This window comes from Zingiber officinale, chromosome 11A (genome assembly GCF_018446385.1).
Source record: "Zingiber officinale cultivar Zhangliang chromosome 11A, Zo_v1.1, whole genome shotgun sequence".
Classification (NCBI taxonomy): Eukaryota; Viridiplantae; Streptophyta; class Magnoliopsida; order Zingiberales; family Zingiberaceae; genus Zingiber; species Zingiber officinale.
In genome coordinates, this window is record NC_056006.1 from 94,982,071 (window position 1) to 95,002,215 (window position 20,145).

General features: G+C 37.2%; 2 protein-coding genes across 4 annotated transcripts; both read left to right on the plus strand.

Annotated features, from left to right (window-relative positions):
• The first annotated feature begins 7,542 nt into the window (after window positions 1-7,542).
• On the plus strand, window positions 7,543-12,166 carry LOC122032392. Of its 2 annotated transcripts, XM_042591685.1 has the most exons (8): window positions 7,543-7,807; window positions 7,902-7,969; window positions 8,050-8,111; window positions 8,202-8,351; window positions 9,847-10,020; window positions 10,589-10,813; window positions 10,891-11,120; window positions 11,212-11,444. In XM_042591685.1, the coding sequence occupies exons 1-8, from the start codon at window positions 7,593-7,595 to the stop codon at window positions 11,306-11,308; spliced, it is 1,221 nt and encodes a 406-aa protein (XP_042447619.1). In that variant the 5' UTR covers window positions 7,543-7,592; the 3' UTR covers window positions 11,309-11,444. The 2 variants fall into 2 exon arrangements, with proteins under 2 accessions (XP_042447619.1, XP_042447618.1); XM_042591684.1 differs by having other exon boundaries at window positions 10,891-12,166.
• A 498-nt stretch (window positions 12,167-12,664) lies between these two features.
• Window positions 12,665-20,102, plus strand: LOC122031064 (CCR4-NOT transcription complex subunit 10-like). Of its 2 annotated transcripts, none has more exons than XM_042590122.1 (6): window positions 12,665-13,253; window positions 14,693-14,779; window positions 15,608-15,790; window positions 15,896-15,982; window positions 16,065-16,136; window positions 18,125-20,102. In XM_042590122.1, the coding sequence occupies exons 1-6, from the start codon at window positions 13,050-13,052 to the stop codon at window positions 20,042-20,044; spliced, it is 2,553 nt and encodes an 850-aa protein (XP_042446056.1). In that variant the 5' UTR covers window positions 12,665-13,049; the 3' UTR covers window positions 20,045-20,102. The 2 variants fall into 2 exon arrangements, with proteins under 2 accessions (XP_042446056.1, XP_042446057.1); XM_042590123.1 differs by having other exon boundaries at window positions 13,117-13,253; window positions 14,718-14,779.
• Window positions 20,103-20,145: the final 43 nt, after the last annotated feature.

Consider the following 20,145-nt stretch of genomic DNA (forward strand, 5'->3'; position numbering starts at 1 on the left):
AGTTTGATCAATAAGTCTGAGGTTGACTCAAATGGGCTTAAACAATAACAGAACATAGGTCCAATTAGATTAGTTCTAATGAGGACAATAGATTAAGCTTAAGATTCGGATTCATGATCGACCAATCAAATGTGTCAGTCACATGAGACTCCCCAAAATAAGGAAATTTGTTTTTCTTAATTGCTTGTGTACACTGTATATTTTGTTCTATATGTGTGAATTGAATTTGACCGGTTTTGTACTGGTCAGTCGGTTTTGTACTGACATCATGTTTTTCAATTCCAGATACAAAGAACGATATACACGATGACTAGTCGCTATGAACGACAACATGAGCTGTGGGAGGAGATCAAGAAGCTGGAATATGACCCGGATCACGAAGTCGGTAGGCTTATTGGTCGGCTCGATTAGTTGTTCTGGAATCTCGAGCAAGAAGGGTATCCAGTTCAGGAAACAGAAAAAAGATGGTATCTGGTTTATTCATTATCGGAACATCTAAGGCAGATAGCATTCCAACTTTGGGATGAGTCTGAAGGGCACATCTCATACTCAGAGATGTGTAGACAATTACTTCATTTGGAATGGGGTCCTGATGAATCTGAAGAGAATCCAAATCCCGAAAATATGGACATTGAAGAATCCGAGGAGGATCCAGAAATGGATTCTGAAGAGGATCCAAATCCCGAAGAATCTGAAGATGATCAGGAAATGAACCTCGAAGAATTTGAAGAGGACCCAGAAATGGATCCTGAAGATTCAGAGGAGGATCCAGAGATGGATCCCGAAGATGATCTAGAGATGGATCTAGAAGAATCAGAGGAGGATCCTCAAGAATGTGTAGAAGATCCAGAAATGGATCTGATGGATGCATCTGAGGTTAATCCACCCATCATAGAATCCGGGATGAACGGGATGCAATTACCCACTGCTCTAGCATTTATCCTAGTAGGAGTAGTGCTAGCTTATCTAGTCTATTAGTGTTCTGTTTACTATCGTTATGTACGAACAATGTTAGCTCATCTAGTTTTTTGAGTCATGTAATATTTTCTGTTGTTTTGTACGAACAGAATTATATAATAAAAGTTATGTTATATGTTAACTAACTTGGAAATGATTAGTTCATATAAATATGATTCGTTCATTAGATGGGATGTGTGCAATAAAATTGATCAATGTTGATTAGATTAGAACATACAAATGATGAGTGGAAACAATGTTATCACTTGATTTTGTAAACTAATTCTAATTTACACTGAGTCAATGATTAATTGCACATATATGAATTACACTGAAATAATAAATAATTTGTTTATTTATGTAGATCATGACAACTAAAAACATCATAACTGAACTCAATAAGGGTGAGAAATTATATGGGGATAACTACAAAATCTGGCACCTCAAGATACTATATGTTCTTGAGGAACAAGAAGTTCTAGAGGCTGTAAACCAAATTATGGAGGAACCGGTTGATGGTTCTTCAACACAGCACATACGTGACCTTGATGCCTATAAGGCATGGAAAAGGAAGGACTCCATTGCTAAGGGCATATTGATTAGTTCAATGGTAGATGACCTAGTATTTGAATATGAGCCATTACCATCGGCTCATGCTGTCTGGGTAGCCCTTAGAGAGAAGTACAGTGGAGTCAGTCTGAGTAAGCTCCGTCAGCTAATTATCAAGTTTGATAGTTGTAAGAAGCGCTCGAATGTTACCATGGCCCAACATCTCAAGGAGATGGGTAACATGATTCGAGAACTTAAGACTGCTGGTTATACGTTGACCGATGAACAACAGGTTCAGGTAGTTATCCGTTCCCTTCCTGATTCTTGGGAAACGATGAAACAGAACCTGACCCATAGTGAGAGTATCAAGACTTTCACTGATGTCTCACGTTATGTGGAACTTGAGGCGGAGAGGATTGAATCCGCAAGGATTTCGGGTCAAGCTTTTATAGCTGAAGGTTCTGGTTCCAAGAATAAGAACAAGTGGTTCAAGAAAGGAAAGGGGAAAGGAAAAGAGGCTAATGCTGTTGCTGCGAAAAACCAAATCAAGAAGAAAGGAAAAAAATATGGACAAAAACCTAAGAGCAGGTTGACTTGCTTCAATTATGGTAAGAAGGGCCATTTTGCTCGGGATTGTACTGATCCTAAAAAGGTAAATCCATTTTTGTCTTCTTTCCACGAGCAATATGTTGCAAGTACAGTATTGTTAGCTGATTCATATCCTTTGTGGATTGTAGATTCAGGAGCAACGAACCACGTAGCTCGTGATCGAGCTACATATGTGGAGTATCATTGGGTACCAGCTGACAACAAATGGATATATGTATGAAACAATGCAAGAATTGAAGTCAAAGAAATTGGCACTTGCAAGCTCAACCTACGTGGTGGAGGCACTTTGTTTCTACATGATGTTCTGTACGCTCCTGAGATTTGACGGAATCTGGTTTCCGTCATTTGTCTTCTTGATTTAGGTTACAATGTAAATTTTTATAGCTGTTGTGTGGAACTTCGAATTAACTCTGTGTTAATTGAATATGATTATGTAACAAATGGTTTTATGGTTCTTGATGTAGAACCAAATAATAATAGTTGTTTTTCAAACATTGCTCTTACTAGTAATGCTGATGTTAATGATGAAATTTGGCATGCTAGATTGGGACATATAGGACAGGAACGAATGAATAGATTAGCTAAGGAGGGACTCTTAGGCACTCATGCTAAGATTAACTTGTCTATATGTGAGCATTGTCTTGCTGGAAAGACACTAGGAAATCATTTGGTAAGGCTATTAGGGCTGAATCACCATTGCAATTAATTCATTCAGATATTTGTGGTCCAATGAATGTGAAGGCTAGAAATGGAAGTTCTTATTTCATTATATTTATCGATGACTTCACACGTTTTGGTCATGTGTATTTGATTTCTCACAAATCTGAAGCATTGAATTGATTTATTCGTTATTTGAACGAAGTTGAGAATCAATTGGAACGTAAGATTAAAACCTTGCGCACTGACCGTGGAGGAGAATATTTGTCTGATCAGTTCAAGACAATGTGTAATGATAAAGGGATTATTAGACAACTAACTATCCTTGGAACTCCACAGCAAAATGGGGTTACTGAAAGAAGAAATAGGACTCTTCTTGAAATGGTTAAGTCTATGATGGCGCATGCTAATTTACCAATCTCCTATTGGGGAGATGTATTATTAGTTGCGACCTATATACTTAACAAAGTGTCTTCAAAGTCAGTTCCATCTATCCCCACATGAACGTTGGACAGGCAGAAAGCCGGATTTGAGTAATCTGAGACCCTGGGGTCAGCTGCCTACGTTCATGATAAGACTCACAAATATGAAAAATTAGGACCTAGAGGTAATAAGTGTATCTTTATAAGGTACTCTGAGACTTCTAAGGGTTATGTTTTTATTGGTGAGCGAAAAGATGGAACCATCTCTGAAATAGAGTCAAGAGATGCTACTTTTCTAGAAACTGAGTTCCCAACATGAGGTGAAGTTGATAAGACAATTCCTCTATATGAGATAGAGGAGGAGGATAATGTTCCTTTATCAACAAATCAGGAGATGTTTGAATCTAGTCAACCGAGTAGGAGTAATTTGCCACTGAATGAGTCAGTTTCTCAACAGTCTAACCTTCGAAGAAGTAGTCGTCAGATTATTCCTCGGAGAAGGTTTGATATTGAGAATGAGGCATTGATGGTTCTTCCAGTTGATGATGAGGAACCTCGAACAGTTGAGGAAGCTTAGTTAGAAAAGAATGGAAAATTACAATGGATGAAGAAATGGAGTCAATGAGAAAGAATCAAGTTTGGGATTTAGTCGATCTTCCTCCGGGCCGAAGGGCTATTGCGAATAAGTGGATTCTCAAAGTAAAGAGGAAAGCAGATGGATCGATTAATTGATACAAAGCTCGATTGGTTGCAAAATGATATACCTAAATGGAGGGTATTGACTTTGAAGAGACATTCTCCCCAGTTGTGAAGTTTGTGTCAATACGTGTCATCCTAGCTATAGTAGCGCACTATGACATGGAATTACATCAGATGGATGTAAAAACGGTTTTCCTTAATGGTAATCTTGACGAAGAAATCTATATGGTACAGCCAGAAGGTTATGTTGTTGAAGGCCAAGAGAAAAGAGTATGTAGACTTCGGAAGTCTATATATGAGCTAAAGCAAGCGTCAAGACAATGAAACATAAGATTTAATTATGTAATATTATCTTATGATTTCGAAATGATCAATGAGGATCATTGTGTTTACCTAAGAAAGGAAAAAGGAAAGCTTGTCATTTTATCATTATATGTTGATGATATGCTAATAGCTGGAAGTGACATAAAAAATGTGATAGAAGTCAAAAGTTGACTTTCATCACAATTTGACATAATAGATATGGGAGAAGCAGAGTACATCTTAGGAGTGAAGATCGTTAGAGACCGATCAAAGAGGCTTTTGGGTTTGTCTCAAGAAGCTTATATCACTAAGATGCTGCAACACTTCAATATGTCAGATTGCAATATTGAACAGACGCCTATAGCAAAAGGTACTGTTTTGAGCAAAAGTATGTATCCCAAGACTCCTGAGGAAATAGCCGAAATGAAGAAAAAACCATATGTCAGTGCTATTGGTAGTTTGATGTACACTATGTTGTGTACTCGTCCCGATATAAGCTATGCTGTTGGCTTAGTTAGTTGTTTCCAGTCAAACCCAGGATCGAGACACTGGAAAGCGGTGAAGAGGATATTCAGATATCTTAAAGGAACAACTGATTATTGTCTCTGTTTCCAAGGATCAGATATGAGTCTTAGTGGCTACTCAGATGTAGATTGGGCAGGAGACCTTGATGATAGGAAATCCACATCTGGCTATGTCTTCTTGCTGAATGGTGACGTCATCTCATGGAACAACAAGAAGCAGGCTTGTGTAGCCTTGTCGACAATGGAAGCTGAGTATGTGGCTTGTGTAGCGGCTGTGCAAGAGGCTGTTTGGCTAAGAAGGTTCCTGAAGCATCTGAAGATTGCTGAGGATAGTGGGAGTCCTGTTACAGTGTACTGTGACAGTCAAGCTGCAATAGCTTTTTCCAAGGATCCCAAATATCACAGCAAAGACAATCATATAGAAATTAAGTATAATTTTGTAAGGGATATTGTTGACAAGAAAAAGGTTATTCTTGAGTACATCCCTACACGGAATATGCTTGCTGATCCTTTTACTAAGCCATTGACTAAAGAGTCATTTCATGGGCATATGAAGTCTTTGGGACTTCAAAGAATGTAACAATTGTAAAGACATTTTGATAAATGAAAAATGTCATGATCTATTCAGTGTATATGTCTTGGTTACATTCGAATAAAAGTCTCGATAAGCATGTTGGCAGATTGGGATTGGTCTACTCACATGGACAATCATCGCTATTTGTTAAGTACGAATAGAGGTAAGATCGTTGCTTATGGGACAACTTATGTAGCTGTGAATAGAGACATACCCATAAGTTAAGGTCGCCTTGATATTTGTGTCAAGATGAGATCATTTATGTAATGATTGGAGTAAATGCACCCACCATTTACTGAATCTGCTTGAAGCCAGATTAGAATTCATATGTTGAATTCAGATTAGACATTGGGAATGTCTAGATCGAAATCTGTACGATGTTAAATTTAAAAAAAAACATGCGCTCTTTTTGGTAAAGAGAATAACATCGTAGCATGTGATTCATACCACATGTGCTATGACGACAAGAAGGGTAGTAGGAGAATAGATCCCTACTTCTCTACTATGTGAGACCCTTGAGATTATAAGTTAATCTCAATTTTACCCTAAGTGACTATTTAGCTGTCTACTTGAAGTTCTGATAAGTGTCTGCTACTTTAGCATGTTTCCTATTGGCTATGGATGATTCGGTCTATGGAGCATAACTAGGAAAGCTACTGATTAGAATGAATGGATTCTAGCTAAAAAGCAAGATTAAGATTGATTTACATTTGTGACATTTATTCATTGGTACCGGTTACATTTTTAGTTCAGTACATAAAATGTAATTGTGAATAATTTGTTTGATTTGAGATGTTGAACATGCTCTTGACATATGGTCAATATGAGGGATTAGAGATGTTCATGATGATGTAAATAATTTAATCTGGGATAAAGGCAAGCCATTTATGTCTTTGATTCGTTCTATGGACATTTATGTCTTTGATTTGTTCTATGGAGCAGCTAAGTAAGGTGTGACAATCTTCTTAGCAATTGAATGCTCATTGTGCTTGCTGTCGCACGAACCATTTTCCTTAATATATGGAATGGATGTTCTTATTTGGTCTTTGTGACTAAATTTTACTCTGGTCTTCGTGACTTGATCTCCATAAAGTCTTCGTGACTTATTTGGTCTTTGTGATTAAATTTTGTTCTGGTCTTCGTGACTTGATCCTCATAAAGTCTACGTGACTTATTTAGTCTTTGTGACTAATTTCGCTCTGGTCTTCGTGACATGATCACCTTGTAGTCTATGTGACTGACATGGTTTATGTAACCATATGGATTTATTTGGACGAGTGGGAGATGTTGGGCGTTTGGACGTTACTGGAGACGAAGGGTTTCCCTTCGTTACTCTCCTTTTGCTGCAAACGCCAAGGAGACGAAGGGACGTCCTTTCCCCTTCGTCTTCCTTAGCCTTCTTATAAGAGGCGTCCAAGTGCAGATAAAAAAAAAAGGAGCTTTTGGCGAAGGTGATCAGGGAGCACCGAGGTGATCGTAAAGGGAGAGATCGTGTGAGAGCATTCGGTTGGGATTTGGCTCGTGAACTTTGAAGCGCTTTCCGGTTGCTCCGTGATCGTGCTTCCGACAACGACAACCTCTTCGTCGACCGCCGGCATCTTCAACAACACTTCGGGAGATCACTGTGAGTTTATAATTACCGCATCGCTTTGTTTTATCTTTGTATAGTTTCGATTTCATGCTCTCAAATTACCAACACTTTTCACATAAAATTTGTGGTTATTTAATAATTGCCAAAACAACTAAATTAGTCATTATTTTTTTTCGATACAGTATAAAAAAAATAATAATAATTTTAATTAGTCATTATTTTGAGATCATCGATCCCATTCTAAATGATCAATCTAGAAATATTTTTTTGATTGTAATCTTCATTTGAAGAATTTTTTTTTATAAATATATTTAATTGTACTCTTCGTTAAATATTTATATGATAATTTAAATATTTTATTGTGACATCAGAATATCTATACTATATTCAAATCAAATTAGAAAATGCTCGCGGACAACTCACACCCAACACTATGCACCCAACACTCTTAGTCAAATAGAAAAATACATGCGCAAATTAAGACTCAAATTTTAAATCTTTTGGGAAATTTGTGTATCTATATTTATCTCCCTCTATATTAATGGAATCGATTCTAGAGAATTATTGATGTGACAGTTCCACATTTTTTTAATCTTTTGGGAAACCGAATAATTTCCCAAGTAACGATAAAAAGGTCTTTTTTGGTTCTACTACCTCCGGCTCTATCCTTGTTGCCGCCAACGCCATAGCTTCGTCTGACGTTTCCCATGGCGGGGGAGGCTGAAGGCCTGCTCTTCCTCGTCTGTCGGCAGATCGAAGAGATCAAGACGCTCACTGACCGTGCCGCTGCCTACGCCGCCCTCCTCCAGGCCCTCCACCGCGGCGCCTCCGACCATCCTCCTTCCCTCGAAGCCCTCGCCGATTCCTTCCCGTATCTCCTCCCCCTCCTGCTCTCCGACATCCACCACTTTGACGAAGAGACGTACGTAGACTTCCCTTCTATTGCTTCGCTTCCTTAATGATCCAAAATGAGCGCTCACCATCTATTCACATTCTGATTCGGTGCCCTAAATCAGCGCCGCGTATTCTCTGAAGTGCCTCGGCTTCATGCTGTACCACCCTTCTCTCGTAACGAGGATTTCAGGTCTAAAAATGCCTTCTTTTTCCCCCAATTTTCTCATGCCTAGTTTTTGATGTTTCATGTGAGTGTGCCGGGCTTCGCAGAGGACGGCGCGATCCTGGCCCTGGAATCGCTTGCGAAGCTGATAACTATAACAAGGATGAAGGTTGGATGTTTTTGGTTTTTTCCATGTAGTGATAGGTGATCGTGTCCCTATGAATTAGTGATTAATGGATTCATTGTTTTCTCATTGCAGCATATATGTAACTTGGGCGTGTGGTGCTTCGCCGTTCAGCAAATAGGACCTTCGGCTGTCAAGTTCTGCTTGCACTTGATATTGGAAGCCATTATTCACGCACTTGACAACCCTTTTGGTTCTCTGTCAATTACATATGAGGCCACTCAGGTCAGGTTTTGCTGCTCATATCAATCTTTAATGAGGAGACTATAATATATGCAGCAGACTGTGTCATGTCCAGCCATATAGATGTATCCTCTATAGGCTCATTTGTTAGATGTATAATCAGTTTATTATTTGTGTCTTGATAATTTTGTATCTTGGTCTTCTTACATTTTTTTTCCTCCTTGATGATATCGTTATCAAACATTGACATTGTTATCTCATCTTCCATCCATTGCATTGCCTTTGCAGGGATAATGTAGGATGAGGATAACATATATGAATGCCCTGTTTATCATGCTAAGGACCCTTAAGTTGACAACGTCAAGACATGATTATTATTAAGGTGAAAGTAGCTTTCAGCAATATGATAATCCATTTAGTTTAAGCATGAGTACATTATGAAGATAGTTTGTTGGAGTATATTCATGCAATATGGCCTCTACAATACTTATTGTTGGGATATGATCGTAAGCTTAACTGCAAATGCACACTTATGTATGCAACAGGAAGTCTGCTAACGAAGTTTGAAGTGAAATCTTAAATTTAATTAGTGTTGTTAATGCTAATTGGGGATATAAAGAAATGAATAACAAGGTTATTAGAAATGTTAAAATCAAGTAGATTCTAAATGATTTGTTTTTTTGGAGAGATTCTTCCAACATTATGTAACTACAACATTAGAAAGATATGATAAGAAATTGCTTAGATACTAACTTCTACTTCCCATATATTACTTTAATACCTATTATTTTGGAAAAAATCAAAAAAAAAAAGAGGTAAAGTTGGCTAACTATCCATTGATTAGTCTAAGCAATCCAGAAAGCTGCATATCTAGTAAGAATATTAGTCCGAAGTAATAAATGCAATGGTAGCAGACGTACAAAGTGAAAAAAATAATATCCATCAATTATGTAGTTTCTTCAATTCCTTCATCAGAAAGGTAACCCACTTCTTTCTTTGGGGGCTCTGCCTAACCAGGAGTACCCATGTAAAAGCCAGCTTTTCAATGGAAAATTTTGAACCGTATTCCTTGAAAATGACTTTTTTTTTTGATTCCATAAGACACATTTCTATGAAAAAGGAATTTGTTGCCCTGCATAGCTTTCCATGTCTCCCTCCTTGAATGAAACGTTCAAAACAATTATCAACAGGAATATTAAAGATCCTGCTGCTGTAGTTCCAGAATGCTTCAAAGGGCTGCATTTATTAAATAGATGTGTGATATTTTCCTTCTTTCCATCACATAAGTCGTGAGATTCATCACTTATTGTGATGCCCTTCCCTAGCAAAACATCTCTTATAATTATTTGTCCTATCAATACCTTAGTGAGCCTGGCATAACCATCTCAGAACTATATGCTACTTCACTAATACACGTTTAGTTTCTAAAACTTGCCATAAAGATGATTAGTGACAATCCTACTGCAGAATTTTGCATTTAGTAATTTGTGATGCTACTTGTAGATTTGTCTCTAAGTTCTTTATGTCCTTATTCTAGGCTTTAATGGCATTATCTAAGTTTTCTGTGGAAATGAGAAGCATGTCAAACATTTGGGTTCTGCCACTGTGCAGAAGACTTATTAGCAACAACAAGAGAGAAAGGGATATAGCAGAGAGATGCCTCCTGAGGACAAAATCCATTATATGCCCTTCGCCAATTATTCTTTCCATGGTACTATCTCATTATTTGATATTTTTATGGAATAACTTACACAGTGCTTAATCTCGCAATTTGTCATCTTTTGTCATAATGCTATTTCAGTTGGCATGCTTATTGGAAAGTTCCGTATCCAATTTTTTCTTACCTCCTATTCAAACTCAATTAACAACACAAAATTCCGCTTAAAGCATACTCATATGAAGATCTCCTTTCCACTCGAGCTAATAAAAGTTTGAACTTGCACACATCTTTCAGCATTTGATGATTGTTATATTCATTGTAAATTTTTTTACATTGCATCACAATATTGATCAGTTTTCAATTATGATGGCAGTGGTATATACTTTATACGTATTAAATATTTATAGTTCTTATGTTATATTGTTTGACCAATTAGAGTTTATTAGCTTGACCTGCCAACTAAGTTTTTGGTGTTATCCAGATGGATTGAACCACATTGGAAACAAATTGTTGCATCTCTATGTTTTCCTGCTTGGGAAAAGTATTAAATTTCTACCTCTAGTAAGACTTTCTGAGCTTTCTTATATTTTTGTTGCTTTTCTTGCTCCTTTTTGAGCAGGCAGTGATGTCTGACGTTAAGCGAAAACTTCTTCCAACAATGATGGACATGATGGAAGTTACACAAGATCAAAGACAAAAAATTGCCATTATCCAAACTTGGGGATGGTATATCAGCCTTCTTGGTTCCGACGCACTTAAAGATAGACATTTAGTTAATAAAATGCTCAAAATTCCTGAGCAAACATTTGTTGATCCTGATATTCAAGTTCAAATGGCTACGCTGGTAAGCAGATTAAGCTTGTGCATCATTGCCATTGGATCTCATTTTATCAGTCTTTTGTTGAAATATTGGCCATACAGGTTGCATGGGAATCTTTAATCGATGCACTTCTGCCATCTCAGTTTACTGAAATTTGGATAAATATAATTCAAAATGAGATTAAGCAAACTAGACCAGCAACAGCTGCTGCTCCTGATGTAAAAATTGATGGCCTGCTACGAAGAATAAAAGTTCTGATGACCCCAATACATGGAATCTTGTCAAGCAAATGTGATCTATCAGTTCAGTTGCGGTGTTTGCTTACATGGAGGTATCTTCTACGTAAATTGGATCTTTCGGTAAACTATCCTTCAGTTATTTCCACAACCTTTTGGCAAACTCTTAAAGTGGTATTTTTGAAGGGACCCAATGATGAGAACAGGCATGTTTGGAACACTTGCATTGATTTGCTTGATGAATTTCTTTTGTCAAAACTTACTGTTGGCAAAACGATCCTGAATGGTGAGAAGCTCTCACTCTTTCCAGCTGAACAAACTGACCAATCTGGAGCAGTGGATCGTCCTATCAAGTGGTTGCCATGGGATATCAAGGACGTGAGCGAGCAGTTAAATGTGGTTTTCTCAATCATCCTTCCTGAAAAATTTGAGATTATGACAAGTGAATGCAGAAGTCTGACACTAGATGCTGGCTTAAAGATTTACAGATCAGTTTTGAAGGGTGTTCAAGCTGAGATAAAAAGAATTCCTCAATGCCACGAGAAGGTCAACATTTACATTACTACCATATCTATGTTTATAAAAGAGGTTCGTGAAACTTTGGCATCAAACCATAGTGCCCATCAATACAGGGACTTTTCATTGGTACATGTTCAGTTTACAGAGGCAACAAGAGATGAGCTAGAACATTCACTTCTATCGCCCTTCAACATAGAACAGATTGGTTCTGAAGTACTTTGCTAACTCGAAACAAACACAAGAAGGAATTCGACGCACTTCTCAGGATTCGACTATACGGAATTCATGTGTGAGGCTGTTTCCTAAAGAGGTGGTGCCATACATGTATGCGGAGCAAGACTCTCAATGTGTGCATCATACTTGCAATGCCGGGGAGATGAGATTCTTATGATCCCGAATTGTTCGCTTCCCAACCGATGTTCTTGTTCCGATCTATTTGATCAATGAATTTCGCATATTGTATATCCCAACCATCGCATTCTGAATTTGGATTAACAACAACAAAATAGAGACATGGTATTGATACTGTCTGAATTTGTAAGAAACCGCTAATTGGCTTCTAATTCTCTTGGAATCAAATGCCCAAATAAATCTTGTAAAAAATGCCTCTAATTTTATTGGAATCGATTGCAAAGTTATAAAATTGTTCTCAGCAATCTGGCACATTTTACTGGAGGTGTAAATGAGTCGAGCCGAGTTCGAGAAAATTAAGAGGCTTGAGCTCGTTTCGAAATGGTGAATAAACTTGTGCAGTTTAGGATTTAAACCTTCAACTTTTGACAAATTAAAGAAAATACTCTAGTCACAAATACTTCTTCAACTTAATTATTTTATTTTGAAATAGTAATTGGACTCGAGATCGGCTCGAGCTTGACTCCAGCTCGATTTGATCGAAATATTTGAGAGCGGCTCACAATTCACAAACACTTAATTTATTTACACCCCTAAGATTCACTAGGAGCCAATAATATTTTTTTATTTGTTATTTTAAAGAAGAAGAAAAAAATCATTAATGAAATAAAATTGTTTTAGGACATTTGTCGAAAAAATAACAACAAATTAATTCAAGCACGAGAAAAGCACGCGCTAATAAAAACGCGACCCAATCGGGACCGCTTCCTCTTCTACCGTCTTCGTCCTCTCTCCTTTTCCTTTGCATCTCGGCATCTCCCTCACTGTTTGTATATACTCGCCGACTTCTTCTTAGCTCTTAACTCTCCGCCCGTCGCAATCTCCTTCTCCGGCGGAGGAAGCGACGGCGATCTGCAAACTCCACTCCCCCACTATCTTTCGAATCTTCTTCTGCTCTTGTCCATCTCTCCTCCACTCGGAACCCTAACCCTAGCTTGCTTCCCCTCTTCAAAACCTCACAATTGCCGCCGAAACCCTTGCTCATACCCCGCCCTAGTTTGCAGCCGGATCATCGCTCTCCCCTGTCGCCACTTTGACCTCTTATTCGCGCGGCTTGCTGCACCGGATCTGATCGGACGTCTCCGATCTGAAGAATGGAAGTCAAGGATTCGTCGGATTCTTCATCAGCCACAACGGCCTTGGCCGGGAGCAAGGATGGGCTTGCGAACGACGAAGGGAATCTCTCCGATGCCGAAGGGCTGGCCAAGGAAGCTGCTTTCCTATTCCAGAACCGGCGGTTCGAGGAGTGCGTCGATGTATTGAACCATCTCCTTGAAAAAAAGAAGGGTGATGCAAAGGTGCGTCTGATTTATGTTCTTTATGATACTGTGATTTTGCAGCCTGGTCCATTTCTGGTTAGGGAGGTTGGAAATACTTTGTTGCTTTTGCTAACTTATTGGATTCTTTGTTACTTACGCCTATCATGGTCCTTTTGTTGTTTCTTCCTCATCTTTATATTCCCAAAGGATGTGCTAATGTGCAATTCCTTTTTAACTCCTGAAAGTTGGAATGCCAACTTATGGTTTTAGGACTTTGAATTGTATCAATTGTTTCTTTTTCTGTATATTTATGAAAAGCTTCTAGCTGGTTGAGCTGGCGCATTAACATGGATTTTCATTGACAATTGCGCTTGAATGAGGTTCTAAAAAAGATGGAGAGAAGACGAACATGGCTCGCACATGATTTTAGTGGTGTAAGGATAGCTTATTTGTGAGCTAGTAGAGATTTTATAACTTGTATGAGGGGATTGCAGAAAGTTCACGACCAATGCTGGGATTAATTGTTTCTGTTTAGAGATTTGGCAAAACGACAAGTGAAAGCGACAGGATTTAACTTTTTCTACGGTCAATCTTGCTTGATGGACCTTTTTTTAACTCTCATTCTGTGTTGTTTGCTGGTGAATTCATTAGGAAGAAGATTTTACTGTAAACGTGTGTGAGCTTTGGGTACTGTAAATTTTAGAGTCAAAGTCAGGAGCCTTCATTTAGTGTCCTTAGATGTTAACTTGTTAAGATTAGACCTCAAGATGCACTTATCTTGTCTTGCACCTGAACTTCCATAAGGCATCAACTGCGATAAAAGTTACTGTGTTTAGTTGCATTTACTTCACAGTATCATTACTTTTCATGTGTAGCACCGGGATTCATAAACCTTTAAATTGAGTTTGCTTGTTTAGCATGTCTTAGGCATTGAACTGGCTCCAATATCTAGTTGTTTTATTTATAAACTTCGATTATTATGTCAGTAAGTTAAATAAGCTTTTACTCATGCTAAGGATTTTACACTGTTTTACTTGGTCTTTCTACATACCGAGGTCAATTGTGGTAGTTATACAAATCAAAAATATTAAATCATGCAAGTTTTCTATTTTAATTGAAATCTCAATGTTTCCCAGAGTATGATATAATATGGTCTTCATATGTAAGAAGAAGATGCCTAATTTGGTACCCGCACTTCTAGTTTGTGTGCATGATTATGTGCGCAAAGGCTTTTACACAGTTTGTCTTTAGCCAACCCTGAATAGCTGTGACTCAGGCCTTGATGTTGTTTCTCTTGTCAAAATGCATCAATTATCTCTTATACAAAGCAAGTCTATTTTTTTTTCTTGAATCAATTCATTTCTAAAGTATATGATAATTTGTTGTTGAGTTGCATACAATAGAAGAGTATGTTTATTCACCTATGTACATTTCTTCGTTGAGTAAACTCTTCGCTATACTTTTTCTATTTATTTCAGGTCCTTCATAATATTGCTGTTGCAGAATACTTGCGAGAAGGTTTCACTGATCCTAGGAATCTTCTTGATGCATTAAACAAGCTTAAAGTAAGTTGTACTGAACTTGAGAAAATTATATTTTTAATCCTGTAATTTATATTTTTTTTTCCAATTTTAGTCTTGTTATAAGTCAATTTATATTTTTAATCCTATAACTTGTAATATTTTTCAATTTCAATCCTTTTTCCTCAAAAATTGAAAATTTTCAACGAAAAATAATGAGTTGTAAATTGAATTTGGGGATTTTGATTTTTTATGACCCATGTGTTTTTTATATTCCAACCACAAATTAGATATTTTCCGTTGAAAAATTTTAATTTTGGAGGAAAAAAGACTAAAATTAAAAAATATTATAAGTTGACTAAGAACGTAAATTAACTCATAACAGGACTAAAATTGAAAAAGATGCAAGTTACAGGACTGAAATCTATGTTTGAATTAATTCCTGAAGAAATTTTCATACTAACATCTTCTCAACTTCATATTCATATTCTTGAGGAAACTAACTATGTCAACATTAAAATTATGATCATATTTAACCTATCACATTATGTTGTATGATCATATTTAACATGCTATATAATAAGGTTAAACAGTTTGTTAGAATCATGCATTCTTCTATAGCAGAAAATGCATCTGCTCTTTTAGATCATCTCTTTTTCATCATGGTATTCTACATATGCTATTATTTTATTATAATTTCATATAATTTTACCAATTTTTCTATCTTTGTTCAGAAACTGAAAAAGATAATTAAATCCATGTTTATCCATTCAATTAATATTCTAGGATATTCTTTCACTAATAATGTTCATGCAATGAAAAGCTATTTTCCTCCACTCACACTTTTTGACTAAATTACTATTTTGGTTACAGGAGCAAAGTGAAAAGCTTGCTCATTCTTGTGGGGAACAGATTGAGTCTGAGAATAGCAGTGGAAGCGATATGGTTCCAGGGTCTAAATCAAATAGTGCTTCAATTCATCAAAGTTCTGCTATAAATAGCAGCAGAGTTGTCTATGCCCAAGATTTTGACACTTCAGTAACGTTGCTAAACATTGTATGTATTACTTTGTATTTCGACTGAATTTACCTTTCCAAAATCATTGAATGAGTTTGGAGATGGTTCTCTTCTTGTTACTTTTGTTAATTAGATTCTTCACAGGCAATCATCCTCTACCATATCCATGAGTATTCACAGTCATTATCTGTTCTCGAAAAGCTGTACCAGAATATTGAGCCAATTGAAGAGGTATATGCTTTAATTTAGTCATCTTATGCATTCATGATAGAATTATGCCTTTTATTCTGCCTTAATAGTTTTTCCTGTACAGCAAATAGCTCTTCGTGTGTGTCTTCTTTTACTGGACGTGGCATTAGTTTGTGAAGATGTTTCAAAAGCTGCAGTAAGTTTATTTGTGATTTGTACTTTTTACTTTCTGCTGTGGTGCCTCTAATTTTTGCTTTCCAGCACAAAATGAAATTGTCGAATATCTGTTTTTCAGTTGCTAGATCGGATTTGGCTTTTTGAGCCTTAAAAGTCCAACACAATTCAGGGAGCATTATCAGTATCTTTTGGCACTTGGGAAATTTGGCTTTTACTGGTCAAAACATGATTGGATCTCATTCTCTGCGTCTAAATGACTTTTTGAGTTTTTTGTGGTTTTGAAGCATAGTTTATTTATATGCACTAGACATGCTATTTAAGATTCTTTCTAAGCTTCCTGAAATTTTGCAAGACTCATTAAGGTTCTGCATGTATAACTTTAGCACTTAGTTTGTCATTAAGATTTTTCATTTATATATTTACACCATTATAGTCCACATTAATGTCTTTTTCGAGAGACTTAGTCTATCATTAAGATTTTGCCATAGTCTGCTCTTTAGTGGTTTTTTTTTCTTTTGGTTTGATGTCCAACAACTTGAACTGATCGCCTCATGTATTCTCACTCTGTATATCATCTCCCTCTGTATAAAATATTTGGGTTTAGGAAGACACTATCTCCATCCATTTATTTTTTTGAATATTTGTTGTAATCAATTGGGATTCAGATTTAAAAATAACTTAAAAGTAACTTTAAGATTATTGAAGCTAGAATGTTCCACATCCACAGTCCCTCATTACGATGATCCATGGTGATTATATATTTAAGAAGGGATTAGAATCTCGAGTCGTCCTCGATATGACGAGAGAAACCTAATATTTGCATTCGCAACTTCATCATGAGATGTTTTGTTCCCCCGTGTCTTTGTGAGAAATTCCTACTTCTCTGAATAGTTTATCACATTAGGCTTCTAATTGAGAGCTCATATGAGAAGATCTAAGTCATTCCTTTGTCGCAACAATGCTTTTTGTTGTTTCCTCAGCACCAAAAGGCGTGATTTAAGAAGCTCCACGCCGCCGGATGTTCCTTTTCACCAAACCCTCCTCGCCGAAACTTCTCTTCAATGTTGGCTCACGTGTCATGATTCATGTTCCAGCGACAGATTTTGTTTTGCAACTTATGTTTCTTCTCCAGCTTTAGTGATGTCTGTCCACTTTAGGTTAAGCTTCCTCTTCTCCTATTTCTATTCCCCGTCTTTTTCTTATTCTCTCCCCTCCTCTTCTTGCTCATCAAAGTGACTGTCTATTTGTCCGCATGGATGAAAACAACACCCAACAATTTCATTTCGGCTAGGGACGAAAACATTGGCTCATAATGAGGTTTTAAACTTTGATTTAGTGGTTGCCCCTTTCACAAATGACTTTTTGCCTATGATTTCAATTTTGTTTATTAGAGCCATAAAAATTACTTTTTCTGGTCAATCTTTAACTAGCAACTTCTCAGAGTTGTGAGGGAAAGCTTTTTTATGATTAGTAACTTTTTACCTTGATATAATGATTCTCTTCCTCCAAACCTAGTAGAGCTATCACAAAGCAAAAAATATCTAATTATTTTTGATTTTAGTCTATAATGGATAATTTATCTAGATGCATTTGTGGAATCTGTGCACTAAGAGATCTACCTACATTTTGATTAACTTCCTATCATTATCACACTTTGTTATAGCCTATCAGAATCATGTTTGCCTATAATTGTTATTACTTAAAAAGTTCGTGATAGTAGTAGTAAAGATAATGTAAAACCTAAATGCTGCCTTTGTCTTTATGAACGTGAAGAAACTGCTATCAGTTCATAGTGGCAGGTAATGTCAGATAACAGCCTAACCTGGAGGTTGGAGAATGTAGATAATAAAAATTCAAGACTATAAAACAAATTAAATCACATCTTTATTTAGATCTTGGATCTGTTCAGCTGATTTATACCATGTGAAATTCAATGCTTGCATTAAGATGATTTCCCCCCTTCATTTTATTCATTTTACATTCAAACGTCTTATGCTTTTATTTCAGGGTGTCATTCAGTATCTGGAAAAATCTTTTGGTATTACTCATGCGGTAGGACAAGTAGATAGTGGTTGCAGCACCCAACAACAGTCTAACCAAGGGATGAAAATTGCAATTACAAGCAGTGTCACTGCTCCAGATGTCTCTACTACAGATTCAAGTGGAAATGGGAATTCTTCTGATAATGCTTTGGGAAGAACTTTAACTGACGAGACACTAGAATATGAGACCTTATATTCAACATTGGATACTGTTAGTGAGAAATTGGAGAGACCCATTTCAAATGATAATTTGAAGTTATCGCCTGATCAAGAAGCTTCTTCTATTGACCTTAAGCTAAATTTGCATCTTTACAAGGTCCGACTAATGCTACTTGCAAGGAACCTGAAGGCTGCAAAGCGTGAAATCAAGCTTGCCATGAACATAGCACGTTTTGGAGATTCATCAACAGCACTTCTTTTGAAGTCTCAGTTGGAGTATGCTCGTGGCAACCATCGGAAAGCCATAAAACTTTTGATGACAACATCCAATAACAGGTCTGATCAAGGAATACTTTGTATGTTCAACAACAATATGGGATGCATATACCAACAGCTTGGCAAACATCACATTTCAACTTTGTTTTTCTCCAAGGCCTTGAAATGTAGCACCTCTCTTCGATCAGAGAAACCTCTGAAACTTTCCTCCTTGTCTCAAGAAAAGTCACTATTTATACTATATAATTGTGGTTTGCAATACCTACATTGTGGAAAACCGGTGGTTGCAGCTCAATGTTTTGATAAATCCAAGCCCATATTTTATTCAAGACCCATTATATGGCTTCGGTTTGCTGAATGCTGCTTGTCAGCACTGGAGAAAGGTCTTCTAGGAAAAAGTGATTTTTCATCATCAGAGGGTGACGTGGTTAAGGTTCATGTAGTTGGATCAGGCAAGTGGAGACACTTGGTGATTGATGATTTGAGTTTGACAAACAGATATCACAAGTGCTTGGGAGAGGATGCTGTAGTTATTCCTGATGGAAAACTTAGACTTTCAGTCCCTTTTGCTCGCCGATGTTTACTCAATGCTCTGTATTTGTTGGATTATACTGAAAATTTACAGTCAAGTGCATCTCTATCGAGTAAAGAAGAGACCAACCAATCAACCTCTGCAAGTGCCAAGAGCTTGAGCCAGAAGAACACAGTGACAAGTGATTCTAAGGCTTTTAATGCAACATCTGCTTCCATGCCTTCTACTAATGGTGAACTTAAAGAAACCAAGGGAGGTACGCTCTCAAGTATGACATTACAAAGCTCTATTTCTTTGCATGAGGAAATGCGTAGAAAGGAAAACAACATGATAAGACAGGCTGTCCTGGCCAATCTAGCATATCTAGAGTTGAGTTTAGGAAATCCAGTGAGAGCACTATCTGCAGCAAAAGAAATTCTGCAATTGCCAGACTGTTCCAAAATGTACACATTTCTGGGTCATGTATATGCTGCAGAAGCACTTTGTTATCTGGACCGAGTTGGAGAAGCACTTGAGCATTTGTCCATTTATGTTTCAGAGACAAACGATGTCCAATTACCTTACAGTGATGAAGACATGGAGAAGTGGCGAATAGATAAGAGTGGGGATGCATATGAGTTTGCTGGTACACAAAATGCGAAAAGTAGTGAAGTCCAAGGTATAATCTTTCAGAAGCCTGAAGTGGCTCGCGGAGCACTGTATGTAAATCTTGCAGCATTGTCTGCGATACAGGGAAATGCAGAACAAGCTGATATGTTTGTGAACAAAGCCCTGAGTGTGCTACCGGACAATCCTAGAGCTGTGCTTGGTGGCATCTATGTCGACCTCCTACTGAGGAGAACACAAAATGCTGTAGTTAAGTTGAGACAGTGTAGACATGTCAGATTCTTTCCTGCTCATCTAACGAGCAGCTCGTGATTGTACCAATCCTTAGTTTGATTTACATTACCCTAATCCTAATGGAACTTTTGTTAGATGAGAATTTTGGGTCATGATACACCATACAAACTTTAGTTTGT

Bases quoted from the DNA above. Each gene is read 5' to 3' on its own strand.
- LOC122031064 (XM_042590122.1), top strand. From the start codon at position 13,050: ATGGAAGTCAAGGATTCGTCGGATTCTTCATCAGCCACAACGGCCTTG. The intron at 14,780-15,607 runs GTAAGTTGTACT...TTTTGGTTACAG, and splicing joins ATGCATTAAACAAGCTTAAA to GAGCAAAGTGAAAAGCTTGC. The intron at 16,137-18,124 runs GTAAGTTTATTT...CTTTTATTTCAG, and splicing joins AAGATGTTTCAAAAGCTGCA to GGTGTCATTCAGTATCTGGA.
- LOC122032392 (XM_042591684.1), top strand. From the start codon at position 7,593: ATGGCGGGGGAGGCTGAAGGCCTGCTCTTCCTCGTCTGTCGGCAGATC. The intron at 7,808-7,901 runs GTACGTAGACTT...GCCCTAAATCAG, and splicing joins CACCACTTTGACGAAGAGAC to CGCCGCGTATTCTCTGAAGT. The intron at 7,970-8,049 runs GTCTAAAAATGC...CGGGCTTCGCAG, and splicing joins TCTCGTAACGAGGATTTCAG to AGGACGGCGCGATCCTGGCC.